At 49.9% G+C, this 22,542-nt stretch overlaps 1 protein-coding gene across 1 annotated transcript in view; it reads right to left on the minus strand.

The window, feature by feature from the left end:
• The window catches only part of DCAF5 (DDB1 and CUL4 associated factor 5), a 71,433-nt gene extending 70,911 nt beyond the window's left edge, over positions 1 to 522 (minus strand). Inside the window, exon 1 of the mRNA XM_077262960.1 lies at positions 55 to 522. Within this exon, the coding sequence (XP_077119075.1) occupies positions 55 to 262 (208 nt within the window). The 5' untranslated portion in view covers positions 263 to 522. The remainder of the gene's footprint in view (positions 1 to 54) is intronic.
• Positions 523 to 22,542: the final 22,020 nt, after the last annotated feature.

Here is a 22,542-nt window from a genome sequence, read left to right on the forward strand (position 1 = left end):
CGAGGCGCAGATCCCGGGGTGCGGCCGGCAGATATGGGGGCACACGCCACTTACCTGACACCAGCATGTGTCCACCGTTGTTGGAGAACTCGATGGCATTGACACAACCGAAGTGCCCGAGCAGGTCCTTCTTATACAGGTTCCTGCAGGCCTGCAGCCTCCGCCGCTGTAAGTCCTCCTTCAGCAGCGGGTCCCCGTGTAGGCCCCTCCGGGACAGGAAGCCCACCACCGACCTCATGCCGCAACCCCCGTCCCTTCTCATGGCGGCAGCTCACGGCCCGGGCTCGCCCTGTGATCCGGGACTCGTCATACAGACATGGCAGCCAGGGAAGCACCGAGCTGTTTAGACACAAGTTGCGGGGCCGCTGCGAGCTCCTCCTCCTGCCTCCTCAGCTGATCCTCCGCTTCCTCCCCCTGACTGTCCCCGGGAGCAAACAACGGCCGGGCCGACGGTCACCACCAGCAACTGCCGGGAGCCATAGTGTGGGCCGTGCACACCCCGACACCATCGAGTGCCAGTCTGGGTGCCCCCCAACATTACTGCTTGCATGTGCGCCCCCCAACACCTCCTCATAGGTGTGCACCCCCACATCACCAAGTTCTTGTCGGGGTTCCCCCAACATTACTGCTTATGTGTGTGCCTCCAACGCCACCTCATGTGCGCACTCCGACATTACTGAGTGCACCCCCCCAACACCACCGGCTCATATGTGCGCACCCCGACATTACTGAGTGCACCCCCCAACACCACCGGCTCATATGTGCGCACCCCGACATTACTGAGTGCACCCCCCGACACCACCTCATATGTGCGCACCCCGACATTACTGAGTGCACCCCCCGACACCACCTCATATGTGCGCACCCCGACATTACTGAGTGCACCCCCCCCCGACACCACCTCATATGTGCGCACCCTGACACCACCTCATATGTGCGCACCCCGACATTACTGAGTGCACCCCCGACACCACCTCATATGTGCGCACCCCGACATTACTGAGTGCACCCCCCCTACACCACCTCATATGTGCGCACCCTGACACCACCTCATATGTGCGCACCCCGACATTACTGAGTGCACCCCCCGACATTACTGAGTGCACCCCCCGACACCACCTCATATGTGCGCACCCCGACATTACTGAGTGCACCCCCCGACACCACCTCATATGTGCGCACCCCGACATGACTGAGTGCACCCCCCGACACCACCTCATATGTGCGCACCCCGACATTACTGAGTGCACCCCCCCCGACACCACCTCATATGTGCGCACCCTGACACCACCTCATATGTGCGCACCCCGACATTACTGAGTGCACCCCCCGACACCACCTCATATGTGCGCACCCCGACATTACTGAGTGCACCCCCCGACACCACCTCATATGTGCGCACCCCGACATTACTGAGTGCACCCCCCGACACCACCTCATATGTGCGCACCCCGACATTACTGAGTGCACCCCCCAACACCACCTCATATGTGCGCACCCCGACATTACTGAGTGCACCCCCCCGACACCACCTCATATGTGCGCACCCCGACACCACCGGCTCATATGTGCGCAGCCCGACATTACTGAGTGCACCCCCTGACACCACCGGCTCATATGTGCGCACCCCGACATTACTGCATGCACCCCCCGACACCGGCTCATATGTGCGCACCCCGACATTACTGAGTGCACCCCCCGACACCACCTCATATGTGCGCACACCGACATTACTGAGTGCACCCCCCGACACCACCTCATATGTGCGCACCCCGACATTACTGAGTGCACCCCCCGACACCACCTCATATGTGCGCACACCGACATTACTGAGTGCACCCCCCGACACCACTTCATATGTGCGCACCCCGACATTACTGAGTGCACCCCCCGACACCACCTCATATGTGTGCACCCCGACAGTACTGAGTGCATCCCCCCGACACCACCTCATATGTGCACCCCCCGACACCACCTCATATGTGTGCACCCCAACATTACTGAGTGCACCCCCCAACACCACCTCATATGTGCGCACCCCGACACCACCTCATATGTGTGCACCCCGACATTACTGAGTGCACCCCCCGACACCACCTCATATGTGTGCACCCCGACATTACTGAGTGCACCCCCCGACACCACCTCATATGTGTGCACCCCGACATTACTGAGTGCACCCCCCGACACCACCTCATATGTGTGCACCCCGACATTAGTGAGTGCATGTCAGTGTGCACCCCCCAACACCACCTCGTGTGTGTGCACTCCCACATTACCTCACATTACACTGCCCCCCCACATTACCTCACATATTACACTGTACCCCCACATTACCTCACATTACACTGCCCCCCCCCACATTACCTCACATATTACACTGCCCCCCCACATTACCTCACATATTACACTGTACCCCCACATTACCTCACATTACACTGCCCCCCCCACATTACCTCACATATTACACTGCCCCCCCACATTACCTCACATATTACACTGTGTATTCACATTACCTCACATATTACACTGTACCCCCACATTACCTCACATATTACACTGCCCCCCCACATTACCTCACATATTACACTGTGTATTCACATTACCTCACATATTACACTGTACCCCAAAATTAAGACTAGGGTCACACAACTGTATTTTCTCTCATCTTGGTCCAATTGTGCTAAATATCTCTGATCAAACTCTGTCATCAGAGTATGGTTCGATTTTTTTCCACAGACCCATTGACTTGCATGGCCGAGTGTGATCTTATTTACGGATGCAAATTTTGCATGCTGAGATTTCTTCCTTGGACAGACTCGATCCGAGGAAAAAAAAAAAAATCGGACATGTGCACAACTCCATAGAATAGCAGGGGGATAAGTGCTATCTGATGTTTTCGCTCTTGGACTGGAAATATGGATGTCTGCACGAGCCCCGAGGATGCAGTCAGACAGACGTATAAATTGGCCAGTGATCAGACCACAATGTGCAGACTGGCCGGCGGTTCTCCCCACCCCAGCGTGACAGCTTCATGTATTCTTGTGCTTCTGTCACGCCCAGGTGGGGAGAGCCGTCGGCCAGTCCGTGCCCTGAACTCCGATTTATACGGCGTCTGTGTCCCAAAGGAGCTGTCCAGGTCACAATTGATGCCGTAGCCATCGGATAGGTGATCAGTGTGAGCAGGCTCGGACTGGCCCATAGGGTAACAATGGAATCCCCCGGTAGGCCTCTGTGCAGATCAGGGCCCCCAACCTTACTGTATGGGCAGTACTTGGCATTACTTGGCAGTACTCGACCAGCTCTATCCTCACCTATTGTATCCTCTCCCATCCCTTGTAGATTGTGAGCCCTCGCGGGCAGGGTCCTCTCTCCTCCTGTACCAGTCGGTGACTAGTATTGTCTATGATTATTGTACTTGTTTTTATTATGTATACCCCTCCTTACATGTAAAGGGCCATGGAATAAATGCCGCTATAATAATAAATAATAATTATTCAATTGATTCACTCTGTACAGAAAAAAAGCAGCATCTCATCATTCATTAACCACGCTACCCAGTTTATAATTACGGTATATAGAGATATAGGTTAATTTGTGAATGAGAGTGGTGTAATATTTGTATTTGTATGCAGGTGAAAGGCTACTTTCACACTAGCGTTAACTGCATTCCGTCACAATGCGTCGTTTTGCCGAAAAAACGCATCCTGCAAAAGTGTTTGCAGGATGCGTTTTTTCGCCATTGATTAACATTAAGCGACGCATTGTGACGGATTGCCACACGTTGCACCCGTCGTGCGACGGATGCGTCGTGCAGTGGCGGACCGTCGGGAGCAAAAAATGCTACATGTAAAGTTTTTTGCTCACGACGGTCCGCTTTTTCCGACCGCGCATGCGCGGCCGGAACTCCGCCCCCACTTCCCCGCACCTCACAATGGGGCAGCGGATGCGCTGGAAAAATGCATCCGCTGCCCCCGTTGTGCAGCGGAGACAACGCTAGCGTCGGGAACTACTTTCACACTAGCGTTAATTGCATTACGTCGCAAATCGTCTTTTTTGCAAAAAAACCGGATGCGTCAAAAAAGTGAAAAACGTATGCAACGCATACAGCATTTCGATGGATCCGTCGCAAATCCGCTAAACGTTTCCGTCGAAATACTGGATGCGTTGCATACGTTGCATCCGTTTTTACCATCCGTTGCATCCGTTTTTACGACGGATCCGTTTTTAAAATGGGAGGCTCTCAAATTTGACTTGATCCACCAGCTCCTTCAGCTGAACGTGAAGGCCCAGGCCCCGCACCAGGTAGCGCCGGAAGGAAGTTCTCTGGCGTCGGATCTTGCACCACTAACGGAGTTGCTGCTGAGGCCCTCGCCGACACCGCCAGCGGAGCCCGCCACAGAGGAAGAGCCTGCATTAATCGGTGAGTCCGCCGACCCCGTCCCGCTGGCAGAGGGTTTGCTAGTAGGCCCCGTTGCGGCACCCCCTCTCCCTGGGACCCATAGACTCCAACGCCTGTTACCATGGGAGGAGGCCACGGGCATGGAACACCTCCTGAAAGCCCCGATTACGCCAACTACCCTGTTGTGAGACCCATGCGGAACGCACGGTCTGCCGCCGGGTGAACCCAGGATCCAACCTCATGGGGTTCCCCAGGGTGAAGACACGGGAAGGGGAGATGGTGCAGGCCCTGAGCTGGGAGGAATACCAGACCCAGCTGGAACAGCAGTGGGAGGAAAAGGAAAAGGCGTACCAGGCCGGGCTGGAGGCTCACCATCAAAAAGACCTGGCGGTCAAGGACCGGGCCCGCAAGGACCCCGCCGCTCACCAGGCCCCGCGCAGGCAGGGCACCATCACCACCTTCAAGCTCCGCGGAGGCTGGGGCTTCATTAAAGAGCCAGGCCTGTATGCGGAGGTGTTTGTCAATCGAAGGGATGTGGAGTCTCATCTCAGAGAGGGCCACCCAGACCGGGATCTCTACCCGGGGGACGAAGTCAGTTACACCAGGCACTTTGGGGAAAAGGGGTGGTTTGCCCTGAATGTCCGCAAGAGGCAGAACCCTGTGATACCCCCGATCAAGGTGCCAGTGAAGCTGACCCCTGTAGCGAAGGTGCCCCCTTGTGGTCAGCCCATGATCGTTACCAGGACCACCGAGGTCACCCCAACGTGCACTAAGGTCAAGACCACGACATGCAGCATCGTCACCTCAACCACCTTCGTGGCCAAGGAGGCACCTCTTCCGGTGGGTGGTGCTCGTGCTGCTCCAGAACTGAAGACAGTGGGTACGCAGACCCCCAGATGGGACAACACCTCCCCTTATGCAGTACCAGGCGGTGCGCAATACCCTAAGGGGTTGCCTCCGCCGGTGCTGCCTCCTGAGTGGTTCAAGTAACTATCCTGCACAGCCACAATCTAAGTAAGCAAGAATGCTTTATTGAATGTACATAGTTAATTGTTTTCACTGTTTTGCTGCTAAAACCCGTCCAGGGTTAACTCTTAAAGGGATCCCTTTGTTGACCCGGGATCCCTATTGTTTGTTGTTTGTTTTTTACTTTTGCACAGTTATCAAAGGACTGCCGAATCATGGACGGTGAATGATTCAAAAACTGATGTTGTAAATAGTTTGCACCTTCTTAAAGGTGCTCTCTACTGGTTTTACATGAAGAAAGGACTCTTTGCGAAGATACTGTTTTTGAAAACATTACCGGAGTCCTTGCTGCGTACAGACTTGCAGCTTGAGAAGTTGCACTACCTCATAGAGACTTGGTCCCCTCTTAAAGGGGATGTTCATTGATAGTACTTAGAGAATGATGATGCTCTAAAAGAAAAAGTAATAATGCTGATATGTGAAAGTTAAATGTAGCCAACTAGTTGATTTGTAAGAAATGTCTAATGATGTTGATAGAAGAACGAGGACAGGAAGTGAACCTGTACGGGGTTAGTTAGTGAGTCCTCCTAGGAGCCATACAGAGATGGCTCAGTGATCTTGAACTGAAAGAAAAATGATATGTTCTATACTGTGTATAGTAGTGGAAGGACAGTAGGCCCGGGCGGAAAGGGGCGGTCCTGTACAGAAAGGAGAGGCAGTAGGTCTGGAGCAGTTAGGACAGGCGGTCCTGCAGACGTAAAGTAGGAGAATGCAAAAACGTTGAGTAGCCTTATAATGTCTTATAAGAAGGTCTTTAGTGGATTTAGCGAGTACGTCCTTAAAGGCAATGTTAAATTATTGTTCACAAGTTTTGCACTTAGTAGAATACCCGGTTGGGTAAAAGAAGTTATTTATAGGATGTTATTTAAAGTATTTAACCATGTTTGTAACGTTCAAGTGTCCTCACCTCCCATAAAGGGAAGCTCTGTTAAAAAGTTTGCTTGTACTTGCATCTTCAAAATTGTATGTCTTTTTGCTGACATGTATTGTTGTTTTCTTCCCAGTCCAGGAGTACTGGATTTAACCAGGGGGGAGTGCAGCGCCCCAGAGTCCTGGTCGTTGCAGTACTGTTGCTCCGCCGCTAAGGGGGGTTATGGTACGTCTGATGGCACTGAAGGAGTTCATCTGACCAGGTATCACAGACACCAATACATTTCACAGTCTGGCCTCCAGGGGGAGCTAAGGGTTCTATTTATTAGGCCACTCCTCACAATCTGGTAAAACTGGGGGTTAGGCAGGAAGTTAGAAAGAAAGCTGACTGGGTTGGAACCAGGCAACACCTTGTGGCAGAGGGTGTTGTAGGGGAAGATTCAGAGGGGTCCCTGTCAGGGGTGGGATCCTGACAGAGGCCTAGCAACCAGAGAGAACGTAACGGGACCACGCCTGCACGATATAGCGGCGGTACCCCAAGAAAGGACAAGAAGCGAGGTTTATTGTGCTGAGTGAGAAACGAGATCAACGCAACAAGGAGAATACCAGTAGGCGTCGTGCTGTAAGACGAGGCAACATCCTATTGAGGTGCATAACCGGTGGCCAGAACGCCGAGGAAGTATAGAGCTCCAAGCCAAACTTCAAACCCACGGCAGGACAGTCAGTTACAGGCGGGCTGTCTCACCCAGACCCAGGAAGACACAGGGGGGTAACAACAGGAGTGGGGCGACGCTGGAGTCCCGGAAGAGCTCCGAGCCTCCCCGTCATACGGGTGCGTCCTAACCGTAAGATCAGGGGGACGTAGAGGGAGAACATCAGAATCGAGTTGTGAGGGAACACGAGAAACAGACACAACAGTTGTGGGTACTATCCCGTAAGCACAGCAGGGGAGGACCACAACACACAAGCGCAGGAAGGTAGGCACAGATTTCCACCTGCAAAGGGAACTCTGGAGGTGCCATCGGACCGGCCGGACTTGCGCAGCCCGGTTAACCGTATTCCGGATTGAGGACTCAGAAGCCTTCAGTAAAGAGGTAAAGAGACTGCAACCTGGTGTCCTCATTATTGATCGCGACCGGCACTACACCGCACCATAACATCAGCACCATACCACCACCTTTCATTGTGCGCCCCTCAGCAGGGTCACGGACCGGGTCTAGCCACCGTGACAACCCCAGAGCAGAGACTCAGAGGCCCGGTGCCGGGTACCCCTCGGCCCTGCGACAGTGGGGGCGCTGCATAACCTTTGGTACATACACCAGTTTTAAATTTACCTTTCTGAAATGATACTACGGACATTTTTATTAACAAACATTTTATTATCTTTTTTTTTTTTTTTTTTCCTTCACATCACAATTGGGAGCTGAAATGCTCTTTATTTTAAATACAAGTACGGTACATCAACTGCGAATGGTTTCAACAGAAAATCAACACTTTTAAATAGAAAAAAAAAACACACATTCAAACCACAAGCTGCAGACTACACTTTGCAAAAATACATCAGATTTAAAAAAAAAAAATAAAAAAAAAAATAAGATAAAAAAAAAAAAAATACACACATTTAAACCACATGCTGCACAGACCACTATACTTAGTAAATCCATCAGAAAAAGGCAATTAACCAATTAGGCATGGACAAATGCACATGCAATCAACATGATGCGCACAAACATGCCTGGTATGTGTCCACGTTCAGGATTGCATCAGGATTTGGTCAGGATTTTCCATCAGTATTTGTAATCCAAAACCAGGAGTGTAACAATTAGAGGAAAAGTATAATAGAAACACATGCACCACTACTGCATTTATCACCCACACAAATACTAATGAAAAATCCTGACCAAATCCTGATGCAATCCTGAACGTGGACACATACCCTCCCACATGAACAGGCATAAGATTGGCGAAGGCATAATAAGGTGCAGGCACATGAAGACATACTTACAAAAGCACACAGCCGTACAAAAATACACACACACACAAGCACATAAGCTTTATGCAAATACACATATGTACAACAAAGGCAGAAAGGTGGACCCAATCAGAAGACGCATACGCACACACATACACACACACACGTAAAAAAGGCTGACAATCCTTTGGCTGGAGCTGCATGTCTTCACAGTGGCTGGCATCAGGGTGGATCTGGACTCTAGCATGGCACTGGCTGGTGCAGGACGATGGCAGGCCTCTGGTTCTCTTCAGGTTTTAAGCTCTTGCTGTAGTCAGTAGTACCTCATACACACACAAATGCACAGGCACACAGATGCACACAAAAATTGCAATACTCACACTGGCTCTATGGTGGCTGGAGACTTGTGGCAGGCTTGCTGGAGTCTTGTGGCTGGCTCCTGTGGCAGGCTCCTCTGGCAGGCTGGGGTCTTGTGGCCGGCTGGGGTCTTGTGGCCGGCTGGGGTCTTGTGGCCGGCTGGGGTCTTGTGGCTGGCTGGGGTCTTGTGGCTGGCTGGGGTCTTGCTGGCAGTCTTCTCCTCTCTGGGTCTTGCTGGCATATGTGAGGTTGAAGGCCCAGGCCAGGTTTATATAGATTTGGGGGTGTCTGGCCAATTGGCAACAAAATCCAGCTTCTGAGCATGCTCAGTGTAAAAAAACGTATTGCAGCGCTGTATTGCGTCGTACGACGTGTCCCGACGCATCCGTCGCTCATAGGCTTTCATTGTAGCCAACGACGCATGCCGCAGGATGCGTCGCGACACGTTTTTTAGGCGGAGACAAAAAACGTTACAATCAACGTTTTTTGCTGACGACGTGTCGCCAAATTTCGACGCATACGTCGTACGACGGACACGACGTATGCCAATCCGTCGCAATACAAGTCTATGGGGAAAAAACGCATCCTGCAAACACTTTTGCAGGATGCGTTTTTTCTGAAAAAAGACGATTTGCGACGTAATGCAGTTAACGCTAGTGTGAAAGTAGCCTAAGTCAATGTTACTGCTGGGCCCTTAGCACGCCAGTCCGACAGTGTTTGGCAGTCACTAGAAAAGTGTCCAGAAGCAGTGCAGAGTGTTGAGTCCAGAAACAGACAAACTGGCAGCGGATACCAAACTACCGTATATACTCGAGTATAAGCCGACCCGAGTATAAGCCGACCCCCCTAATTTTGCCACAAAAAACTGGGAAAACTTATTGACTCGAGTATAAGCCTAGGGTGGAAAATGCAGCAGGTACCGGTGAATTTCAAAATTAAAAATAGATACTCCATACCGTTCATTATGGCCCCATAGATGCTCCACATAAAGCTGTGCCATATATAATGCTCTGCACCGTTCATTATGGCCCCATAGATGCTCCACATAAAGCTGTGCCATATATACAATGCTCTGCACCATTTCCCCATAGATACTCCACATAAAGCTGTGCCATATATACAATGCTCTGCACCGTTGCCCCATAGCTGTGCCATATATATAGTGCTCTGCACCGTTGCCCCATAGCTGTGCCATATATATAGTGCTCTGCACTGTTGCCCCATAGCTGTGCCATATATATAGTGCTCTGCACCGTTGCCCCATAGCTGTGCCATATAGTGCTCTGCACCGTTGCCCCATAGCTGTGCCATATAGTGCTCTGCACCGTTATTGCCCCATAGCTGTGCCATATAGTGCTCTGCACCGTTATTGCCCCATAGCTGTGCCATATAGTGCTCTGCACCGTTATTGCCCCATAGCTGTGCCATACAGTGCTCTGCACCATTATTGCCCCATAGCTGTGCCATATAGTGCTCTGCACCGTTATTGCCCCATAGCTGTGCCATATAGTGCTCTGCACCGTTATTGCCCCATAGCTGTGCCATATATATAGTGCTCTGCACCGTTATTGCCCCACAGCTGTGCCATACAGTGCTCTGCACCATTATTGCCCCATAGCTGTGCCATATAGTGCTCTGCACCGTTATTGCCCCATAGCTGTGCCATATAGTGCTCTGCACCGTTGCCCCATAGCTGTGCCATATATATAGTGCTCTGCACCATTGCCCCATAGCTGTGCCATATAGTGCTCTGCACCATTGCCCCATAGCTGTGCCATACAGTGCTCTGCACCATTGCCCCATAGCTGTGCCATACAGTGCTCTGCACCATTGCCCCATAGCTGTGCCATATAGTGCTCTGCACCATTGCCCCATAGCTGTGCAATATAGTGCTCTGCACCGTTGCCCCATAGCTGTGCCATATAGTGCTCTGCACCGTTGCCCCATAGCTGTGCCATATAGTGCTCTGCACCGTTGCCCCATAGCTGTGCCATATAGTGCTCTGCACCATTGCCCCATAGCTGTGCCATACAGTGCTCTGCACCATTATTGCCCCATAGCTGTGCCATATAGTGCTCTGCACCGTCCATTATTGCCCCATAGCTGTGCCATATAGTGCTCTGCACCGTCCATTATTGCCCCATAGCTGTGCTGCTGCTGCAATAAAATAATAAAACACATACTCACCTCTCTTGCCGCAGCTCCTCGGCGCCATCTTCCCGGCGTCTCTCTGCACTGACTGATCAGGCAGAGGGCGGCGCGCACACTATATGCGTCATCGCGCCCTCTGACCTGCACAGTCAGTGCAGAGAGACGCCGGGAAGATGGCGAGACGCCGGGAAGATGGCGCGACGCCCAGCGTGTGGAATGAGGACAGGTGAATATGACATACTTACCTGCTCCCGGCGTCCCGCTCCTTCCCCCGGACAGCTGGTCTTCGGTGCCGCAGCCTCTTCCTCTGTCAGCGGTCACCGGCACCGCTGATTAGAGAAATGAATTATGCGGCTCCGCCCCTATGGGAGGTGGAGCAGCCTATTCATTTCTCTAATGAGCGGTCCCACGTGACCGCTCAGGGGAAGAGCTGCTGCACCCGGAGACCGTGGGACAGGCAGGGGGAGCGCCAGGATCGCCGGGACTAGGTAAGTATGCCTCAGCGCCCTCTCCCCCTCACCCGCCGACCCCACCACCGATCATGACTCGAGTATAAGCCAAGAGGGGCACTTTCAGCCCAAAAATTTGGGCTGAAAATCTCGGCTTATACTCGAGTATATACGGTAGATTGGCTGTAGCAGGCAGATCTTACGTGTCCTAGCATGCAAGAGAAGATTGCAGATAGACACAGGCAAAAACAGCTTGCAGCATAGAGACCACAGAGAGCTGAGCAGGTTTGCTGAGGAGGCGGAGCCGGAGTATCTGAAGAGGAAAGTCTCTTGTAGCACAAGCCAGGAAGTCTAGCAGAATACACAAGCAAAGAGTTGGATGTGAACCAGGGTTATAAAGACAAGGAAGGCGGATCACATGAGCAGAAGCCAGGCAGCAGACGCCATCTTGGAAAAGGGCAAAAAGTACCACAAATGAAACAGGGAATCCAGAGTCCTGACACTCTGTCAGGGACCACCCTGTCAGCAGCTATTAGGTGTTCCTCCTTCCCCTCTGTCTGCCTGCCAGGTACTACCTGGGTAAAGCCCAGTCAGCTTCTGACCAACTTCCTATCCAGACAACCAGTTTTACCTAATTGTGAAGAGTGCCCTAATAAATAGGAGCATAGCTCTCCCTGGTGGACTGGAGTGTGAAGTGTGTTGCATGGTTTGTGATACCTGGTAAAGAGATCTCCTTTATTGACTTCAGACGTAACATCACTCTCCCTGGTGGAAGAACGACATTACTGCAACGACCAGGACCCTGGGGCGCTGCACTAACACTGACCCACAAAGCCATCCATGATCTGTCTCTTCCATATAGCTCCAAACTAATCTCCTGATATCTTCCAACATGCAATCTCCGGTCTTCCCAAGACCTCCTTCTATTCTCCACACTCATAAATTTCACCCCCAATTGCCTCCAAGACTACTCATAAGTGTCCCCCATCCTCTGGAACTCTGTGCCTCGACACGCTTGATTATCTGCCACAGTCGGAATCTTCAGACGGAACTTGAAAACCTACCTCTCCAGGAAGGCCTACAGCCTGACATGACCCTACTACCACCTCACTACCACCTAAGCTGCCGTGAACCCCTACCCTACTGTCTCCATCCCATTATCCTCAAGACTGTAGGCCTGCAAGGGTAGGGCCCTCTCTTTTCTGTACCAGTCTGTCATTATTAGTTTGTTCACCGTGTTTTTTTTATTTGTACACTGTATGTAACCCCTTACATGGACTCAATGGTGATCTAAGCATAAATAATAATTATAAAATTATATTACTACTTTTTATTTTTAACACGGATTGTTATATGGGGAAAAAGATTGACCAAAAAATCCTGATTTAGACAATACATTATTCCCTGATTATGGCGGCACTGCAACCTTAATACAACGGGAATTGCTCAGTGTCAATGATTACTGTTATGCTCTGAAGGTTTGGAGCGGAGCGGTCTCTACTGGTAATAACCAGTACTGCACACAAATAGAAGCATTTTCTTAGTTCTACCAGTAGGTGTCAGCAGCACTCAGGGTAACGGCATCACATAGAGATCAGGAGGCAGAAAAGCAGAGTATGGAGAAATAGTGAGAAAGCACAAATACATGAATAGATATGTATTTTATGAAAAATGTAAAAGTTTTGTACATTTTATTATCTCGAGCTTCCAATCAATAATAATTGTTCCAGATGTGACTGAGGGTTATGATATAATGATGATTTAGTGCTATAAATTGAATATTTTCTGCTTGTATCAAAAGTCTGTGTCACGCTGTGTTGTCCAGGCTGCTCTACACTGGCTATTCACAGGCACGGTCCCACTGCTGATCGGCACGGGGGTTTTGATCTGCTCCGTTTCCGACCTGGGCCGGTTCACCCCTCATTGGGACAACCTGGTAGCTCCGAGCTCCCCCAGAGTCACCATACTGATGCCGAACTTAGTGCGGATGATATGGAAATTTGGATTGGATAAATTTATCCCTGTGTGTGCTGCGGCCGCTCCCAATAAGACTGAGTATTTTGAGCGCTCAAGGAATGAGACTGCACACCATTGTTGTGTCAATAACATTCCATCAATACTGAAACTTTATTGTACATACATAGTTTTATATTTTCATATAGAAAGGAGTGGTTAGGGGTTGTTAGGGGTGGTTAGTTAATTACCATATTGTCTAGCTCCTCTGTCATTGGTTATCTAAACATATATGGAATATTGTGATTAATGCACATATGACTGCTGATTAAGCAACTAAAATGTAGCTCTGCATCTAGGACAAAGTTGAGACATCTGATCAGCGCTTAATACATCTGGCGTTGTTCCGCTTTTGAGATGGAAAACCCCATACAATCTGTCTGGCTTATATCAGTTTATGTCAGCCATTTTAAGCCATTGATTATAATGTATATATTAGCTGTGAGTATATGAGTATATATAATTATAGAGCAGTATACATGCAAGTGAGATCTACATGATATATATATTTCTATCACAAGCCCCCCTTAGATATCACTTGCCCTAATCCTAGCCTCCTGTCCCAAAGCGCTGCAACTATTTTGTGCTTTCGGTGAACTGACACAAGCCTATCGCCTGCGCCCCACTCTGTACAGACTTTTCGCAAATGGGCGGTCAGGAGATCTGTCCCTAACGGGGGTTCGTTGCAATCAGTCTCTTAGTCAACAGCATGTGTAGTGAGCGGTGTGTAGTCTTTATCAGGTAGGTCATCTATTCGGTCAGGCCACAACATCATTCTGGCTTGGGTGTCATCTTCTGGTAGGGGAGCTTTCTTGCAATGCGATGAGTGGATCCGAGTGGGTCTTCCCTCCAGTTTCACAGAGGTTGGTGTCATCAGCAGCACTTGAACAGGACCATCAAATCTGGGATTGAGTGGTGTTCTCCTTACAAACTTTTTCACCAACACCCAGACTCCTGGATTCAAGGAGTGCGTACCGGACACTGAATCTGGATCTGGCAATGAAGGAAAAAAAAACCTCGAGAATGGATGTTAGCAAGTTTCTTGGTGAGTTCAATTTACATAAGCAGACAAAGTATCATCTATATATATATAATTGTCTAAGGGTTTTTCCGTCTGTCTGTCTGTCTGTCTGTCCTGGAAATCCCACGTCTCTGATTGGTCGAGGCCGCCAGGCCTCGACCAATCAGCGACGGGCACAGCATGGCGACGATTATGTCATAAAGGTTGCCTCGACCAATCAGCGACTGGCACAGTCTGCCGCAAATTCGCCTCGACCAATCAGCGACGGGCACAGTATCGACGTAGATGTCATAATGGTTGCCATGGCGACGATGATGTCATAAAGGTTGCCTCGACCAATCAGCGACAGGCACAGTCTGCCGCGAATTCTGGAATCATCATTGTCCATATACTTCGGGGACATGCATATTCTAGAATACCCGATGCATTAGAATCGGGCCACAATCTAGTATTACATAATCAGCTGCTGAGGGAAAGGATACCCCTAAGGCCTCTTTCACACTTCAGTTGTTTGGCGTCAGTCTAAAACCGCCAGTTTCCTCAAATAACGGATCCGTCATTTTTTTGGGGCGGATCCGTTATTTTCCCATAGACTTGCATTGGCGACGGATTGTGACAGATGGTCGTCGGTTCCATCCGTCATGCGATGGATCCGTTGAAATTTGGCGGACGTTGTCTAGACATAGACGGACATTGAAACGTTTTTTGTCAACGCCGAAATGACGGTTCACGGCGGATCCGTCGCGTCCGTCATTCCATAGAATGGCCGCCTATGGGCGACGGATCCGTCGCGACCGTCATTTCGGCGGATCTGTCGCCCCAATCCGTTTTTTCAATTGCGCATGCTCCAAAAAGTAGATACTTTTCCCAGACAACCCCCAAGTAACGGATCCGTCAAAAAAACGGATCCGTTGGAACCGTTTTCTCAACAATTGTGACGGATCCGTCGATCCGTCACTATGTCGGAAGTGACTGACGCCAAACAACTGAAGTGTGAAAGAGGCCTAACCTGGGACTAGACCCAAACAAAATTTCATATAGTGATAGCTTTTCTGGGCCTCTGGGAGTGTGCCTTACACTGAGTAGTGTGATTGGGAGTGTGTAGGCCTAAGTCTGACCCCACTGCTGACTAGATCTCTCGTGTGAGATTTACTGTGAATGCGGGTCCCTGGTCACTCTATCACTTCTGGGACCCCATAGCTGCATATCTCGTCTCTGAGAGTAGCTTCTTTGCTGACTGGTTCCTCACTGGGAAAGCTTCTGGCCATCCTGTGAACACGTCCACGACCACAAGGGCATATTCGAAACCTCCACTTGGCGGCATCTGGATGTGGTCTATCTGGATCCTCTGGAAGGGGTACAGTGGTCTGGCAAGACGATGTGTGGGAACTTTTTCCATTCTTCCAGTGTTGCATTTGCCGCAGGTCAGACAGCTGCTAGTGAACTTGGCTGTTAGGATGGGGATCCCTGGAGCGAACCAGTAAGCACCAATCAGATCATTCATCTGTGTCTTTAATCTGTGTGTGGGCCCATGTGCCCACTGGACCACGATAGGGTACATGCTTCGGGGTTAACTCCAAACAGGGTTTGTAGTCCATTGAGTATACCCTTCCTTCTTCATGTGTTGCTCACTTCTGCATCCAGCATTCCTTCTTGTCCTTTGGGGCTTGCTCTTGCAGCTTTTTTAGCAGATCACAGGACGTCATTTGGTCAGGTTTCTTGTCTTCAGTCTTCATGTAGTAGCCGTCCGGCTCTACGACCTCTCCCACTTCTCCATATTGTCTTCCTTTGACTGCTTCTTTGGCTGCCATATCCGCCATGTTGTTGCCTCGTGCCTCTACTGTGCTTAGTTTTCCATGCGCTTTGACTTTTAGCACTGCCACCACTTTTGGAAGTTGAAGTGCGTTCAGCAGGTCCTTAAAGCAAACCTGTCACCCCCAAAATCGATGGTGAGGTAAGCTCACCTGCATCAGGGGCTTATCTACAGCATTCTGTAATGCTGTAGACAAGCCGCCGATGTTACCTGAAAGAGAAGAAAAAGACGTTAGATTATACTCACCCAGGGGCGGTCCCGCTCCGATGGGCGCCTCCTATCTTCATTCCATGACGTCCTCTTCTGGTCTTCGCGCCGCTACTCCGGCGCAGGCGTACTTTGTCTGCCCTGTTGAGGGAAGAGCAAAGTACTGCAGTGCGCAGGCGCCGGTAAGGTCAGAGAGGCCCGACGCCTGCGCACTGCAGTACTTTGCTCTGCCCTCAACAGGGCAGACAAAGTACGCCTGCGCCGAAGTCGCGGCGCGGAGACCAGAAGAGGACGTCATGGAATGAAGATGGGAGGCGCCGGAGCGGACTTGAGACACCCATTTGACCGCGGACCAGCAGCGGGACCGCCCAGGTGAGTATATTATAACCTCTTTTTTTCCTCTTTCAGGTAACATCGGGGGCTTATCTACAGCATTACAGAATGCTGTAGATAAGCCCCTGATGCCGGTGAGCTTACCTCACCATCGATTTTTGGGGGTGGCAGGTTCCCTTTAATGGCTCCATGATGCTTCACGGTTGTTCCGCTTGCTGTGATGAAGTCCCTTGCAGCCCAGATGGGTCCGAAGTTGTGTGCTATGTCATGCGAGTACCTCGAATCGGTATACATTTTCTCAGTCTTGTCTTCTGCCATCTGGTAGGCCTTCATCAGCGCTATCAGTTCTGCTTCCTGGGCTGACAGACTAGGCGGCAGACTTCTGGACCACAGGATCTCTTGATTGCTGGTCACTGCACATCCCGTGTGGAATCTTCCTTCATCATCTGCAAATCTGGAGCCATCCACATAGAGGATCAACTCTGGGTTGGTCAATGGCTCTTCTGCCACCTTGGGTAGTCCTGCTGTTTCCTGTTGCATGATGCTGAAGCAATCATGGTCATCCATCCGGAGCAAATCCAGATCCCATGCAGACTTTTTATCTGAGGGTCCATATCTGTATCCCCCCCTGGGAGTGGGAGTAGAGTGGATGGATTGAGCACTGTGCATCTGCAGTTGGTGACATTGTCGGGCAGGAGTAGAGAGCACTGGAGGCGAAGATGCCTGGCGGTGGAGAGATGTTTTGGCTGGGTTTGGTTGAGGATTACTGAGTCCTGTCTAGGAGGGCGTGTGCTGCAATTGCTGCTCTCATCCGGGAAGAAGAGGCTCCCCTTGCAACTGGATCCAGGCAAACTGAAAAATAGTCCAAAAGTCTCTGCTTTCCCCCGTGAAGCTACGTCAGGACTCCAGTCAGATAGGCCTAGTGCTGGCACTGAGACTAGAGTATTTTAACTTCTTGAACGAGCTGAAGGCTGCATCTGTCAGGAGGAACGGGGTCACGCTGACGTATTCACACAGAGGCTGCATTAGGTCTGAGGCATCAGGGATCCAGGCTCTGCAATACGAAACTAGACCAAGGAAGGCCTGTAGCACCTTTGGAGTTGTTGGAGGAACCATCTTCTCCACTGTGGTCTTCCGGTCATCTGTCAGGTGTTTCGCCTGGTGAGCAATACAGTGTCTCTGGAATGTAACTTGCTTCAGACACCACTGGACTTTGTTCTTTGAGACCTTGCAGTGCTGCTCCGCCAGGTAGAGTAGAAGAGACAAGAGATGGGCCTTACACGTGTCAAAGCCAACTGCACAAAGGAGTAGATTGTCCAAGTATTGTAGCAGGGTTACTTCTGCATGTTCTGTGACCCAGTTGGTGAGGACTGTGGACATTGCTTTGGTGAACTGTGAAGGGCTGTTCTGGGCCCACTGTGGCATCACTGTCCATGTGTGGTGTCCCCCCTGGTGCATTAAGGCAAACAGGAACTGGTCTTCTGGATGAAGGGGAACACTGGAGAAAACATTAGCCAGGTCGGTCAATGTGAACACTTTTGCTGTGGCAGGCACATTTGAGAGCAGAGTGTGCGGATTCAGCACAATTGGAGTTTCAAACACCGTGTCATTCACAGCTCTCAGGTCATGTACCATTCTGAACTTGGCTGGCTCTCCTTTTACAGTCTTTTTCTTGATGGGGAAAGCAGAGGATTGCAAGGCGATGTGCAAGGAACAATGATTCCTATTTCCAGGCAGACCTTCAGTTGGTCAGAGGCAGCTTGACTCTAGGCCTGGCCTGGGCCTTACGAGGGTACGGGGTACATGGCTTGAGTGACACCCGTACTGGGGCAACTTGAGGTTTTCTCACGTGCTGAGGTCCCTTAGACCATAGACTTTCTGGTACTACATCCAGTACCTCCTTGGGTAGGCCTCATCGGTTGTTTAACGTTCTTGTAGGGCTGCCAGCATGACTCTTCTTGGGTCAGGGATGAAGAAAGTGTCATTGTCCCATCTTCCTGGAACACTGTGGTTGCCTTCAGCTTCTGCAGTAGGTCTGTCCCCAGTAGGTTGAGTGGGCAGGTTCTTGACACCACAAACTGGAACAGGATAGAGTGTCCTGGCTGTTATGATCTGGTGGCCTAGGAGCAGCATGAGACGTACTCTGGAGAAGGTGGTACCTGTACTGACCGCAGACCCTGAACTTAACACCGCAACTAGAAGTAGCCGTGGAATGTACCTAACACTCCCTAGACATCTCGACACAACCGGAGGACTAAATACCCCTAGAGATAGAAAAGGGAAAACTATCTTGCCTCAGAGAAAATCCCCAAAGGATAGACAGCCCCCCACAAATATTGACTGTGAGAGGAGAGGGAAATAACATACGCAGACTGAAATCAGGATATAGCAAAGGAGGCCACTCTAGCTAAATAGAAAGGATAGGACAGAGTACTATGCAGTCAGTATTAAAACACTAGAAAATATCCACCACAGAACATACAAAATCTCCACATGTAACTAAAGATATGGAGGGTATATCTGCATCTCCAGAGATACCAGCTTGGCTGAACAAATCCTTATACAGACCAAGCTGGACAAGACAAAACATGGAAAAGAACTGAACAATAAGGCCCACAGCATGTGGACTGCAAAAAACCAAGCCAGAACTTATCTTTGTTGAAAAGAACAGCAAGCAGGAGAGACCAGGCAGGGATGTGAATCCTCCAGGAACAATGGACAACTGGCACTGACTAAAGGGTCAAGCAAGACTAAATAGCCCAGTCACAATTGCAATAAGTGGACACACCTGATGAATGCAGTGATCCAAAGACAGCAGCGCTACCACTTATAACCACCGGAGGGAGCCCAAGAGCAGAATTCACAACAGTACCCCCCCCTTGAGGAGGGGTCACCGAACCCTCACCAGAGCCCCCAGGCCGATCAGGACGAGCCAAATGAAAGGCACGAACCAAATCGTCAGCATGAACATCGGAGGCAACAACCCAAGAATTATCCTCCTGGCCATAACCCTTCCATTTGACAAGATACTGAAGCTTCCGCCTCGAAAAACGAGAATCCAAAATCTTCTCAACCACATACTCCAACTCCCCATCAATCAACACCGGGGTAGGAGGATCAACAGAGGGAACAACGGGCACCACATATTTCCGCAACAAAGATCTATGAAAAACATTATGGATGGAAAAAGAGGCTGGAAGGGCCAAACGAAAAGACACTGGATTGATAATCTCCGAAATCCTATAAGGACCAATAAACCGAGGCTTGAACTTGGGGGAAGAAACCTTCATAGGAACATGACGGGAAGACAACCAGACCAAATCCCCAACCCGAAGCCGGGAACCAACACACCGACGACGGTTAGCAAAACGCTGAGCCTCCTCCTGAGACAACACCAAATTGTCCACAACATGAGCCCAAATTTGCTGCAACCTGTCAACCACAGAGTCCACCCCAGGACAATCAGAAGGCTCAACCTGCCCTGAAGAAAAACGAGGATGAAAACCAGAATTACAAAAGAAGGGTGAAACCAAGGTAGCAGAACTAGCCCGATTTATTAAGGGCAAACTCGGCCAATGGCAAGAAAGCCACCCAATCATCCTGATCAGCAGACACAAAGCATCTCAAATAAGTTTCCAAAGTCTGATTAGTTCGCTCGGTTTGGCCATTTGCCTGAGGATGAAATGCGGAAGAAAAAGACAAATCAATGCCCAGCCTAGCACAAAAGGCCCGCCAAAACCTAGAAACAAACTGGGAACCTCTATCGGACACAATATTCTCCGGAATGCCATGCAAACGAACCACATGCTGAAAAAACAACGGAACCAAATCAGAAGAGGAAGGCAATTTAGGCAAAGGTACCAAATGAACCATCTTAGAAAACCGGTCACAAACCACCCAGATAACCGACATCCTCTGGGAAACCGGAAGATCTGAAATAAAATCCATAGAAATATGCATCCAAGGCCTCTCAGGGACCGGCAAAGGCAAAAGCAACCCACTAGCGCGGGAACAGCAAGGCTTGGCCCGCGCACAAGTCCCACAGGACTGCACAAAAGAACGCACATCCCGTGACAAAGAAGGCCACCAAAAGGACCTACCAACCAATTCTCTGGTCCCAAAGATCCCAGGATGACCAGCCAACACAGAACAATGAACCTCAGAAATCACTTTACTAGTCCATCTGTCAGGAACAAACAGTTTCCCCACTGGACAGCGGTCAGGTTTATCAGCCTGAAATTCCTGAAGAACGCGTCGTAAATCAGGGGAGATGGCAGAAAGAATCACCCCTTCCTTCAGAATGCCGACCGGCTCAAGGACCCCAGGAGAATCAGGCAAAAAGCTCCTAGAGAGGGCATCAGCCTTAACATTCTTAGAACCCGGAAGATACGAGACCACAAAATCAAAACGGGAGAAAAACAGGGACCATCGGGCCTGTCTAGGATTCAGCCGTTTGGCAGACTCGAGGTAAATCAGATTCTTATGATCGGTCAAGACCACAATACGGTGCTTGGCCCCCTCAAGCCAATGTCGCCACTCCTCAAATGCCCACTTCATAGCCAACAACTCACGATTGCTGACATCATAATTGCGTTCCGCAGGCGAAAACTTTCAAGAAAAGAAGGCACACGGTTTTATCAAGGAACCATCAGAATTCCTCTGAGACAAAACGGCCCCTGCCCCAATCTCAGAAGCGTCAACCTCAACCTGAAATGGAAGAGAAACATCCGGCTGACGCAACACAGGGGCAGAAGTAAATCGGCGTTTAAGCTCCTGAAAGGCAGAAACAGCCGCAGAGGACCAATTCGTCACATCAGCGCCTTTCTTCGTCAAATCGGTCAGGGGTTTAACCACACTGGAGAAGTTGGCAATGAAACGGCGATAAAAATTAGCAAAGCCCAAAAATGTCTGAAGGCTCTTCACGGATGTGGGCTGGATCCAATCATGAATGGCCTGAACCTTAACCGGAGCCATTTCTATAGATGAGGGAGAAAAAATGAAGCCCAAAAAAGAAACCTTCTGTACTCCAAAGAGGCACTTAGACCCCTTCGCAAACAAAGCATTATCACGCAGGATCTGAAATACCATCCTGACTTGTTTCACATGAGACTCCCAATCATCTGAAAAAATCAAAATATCATCCAAATATACAATCATGAATTTATCAAGATAATTCCGAAATATATCATGCATGAAGGACTGAAACACAGATGGAGCATTAGAGAGTCCGAATGGCATCACATTAAACGCAGTTTTCCATTCGTCACCCTGCTTAATACGAACAAGATTATATGCCCCTCGAAGGTCAATCTTAGTAAACCAACTAGCCCCCTTAATCCTAGAAAACAAATCAGAAAGCAAAGGGTATTGGAATTTGACCGTGATCTTATTCAAGAGGCGATAATCAATACAGGGTCTCAAGGACCCATCCTTCTTGGCAACAAAAAAAAAAACTGCTCCCAATGGTGAAGAAGATGGCCGAATATGCCCCTTCTCCAAAGACTCCTTAACATAACTCCGCATGGCGGCATGTTCTGGCACAGACAGGTTGAAAAGTCGGTCCTTGGGAAACTTACAGCCTGGAATCAAGTCAATAGCACAATCACAGTCCCTATGCGATGGAAGGGAACTGGATTTGGGCTCATCGAATACATCCTGGAAATCTGACAAAAACTCAGGAATTTCAGAAAAGGGGGAGGAGGAAATTGACATCAAAGGAACGTCACCATGAACCCCCTGACAACCCCAACTAGTCACAGACACAGATTTCCAATCTAATACCGGATTATGCATCTGTAACCATGGGAAACCCAGCACAATAGCATCATGCAAATTATGCAACACCAGAAAACGACAATCTTCCTGATGGGCTGGCGCCATGCACATGGTCAGCTGTGTCCAAAACTGAGGTTTATTTTTAGCCAACGG

The sequence above is a fragment of the Ranitomeya variabilis genome, chromosome 1 (genome assembly GCF_051348905.1).
Source record: "Ranitomeya variabilis isolate aRanVar5 chromosome 1, aRanVar5.hap1, whole genome shotgun sequence".
Taxonomy (NCBI): Eukaryota; Metazoa; Chordata; class Amphibia; order Anura; family Dendrobatidae; genus Ranitomeya; species Ranitomeya variabilis.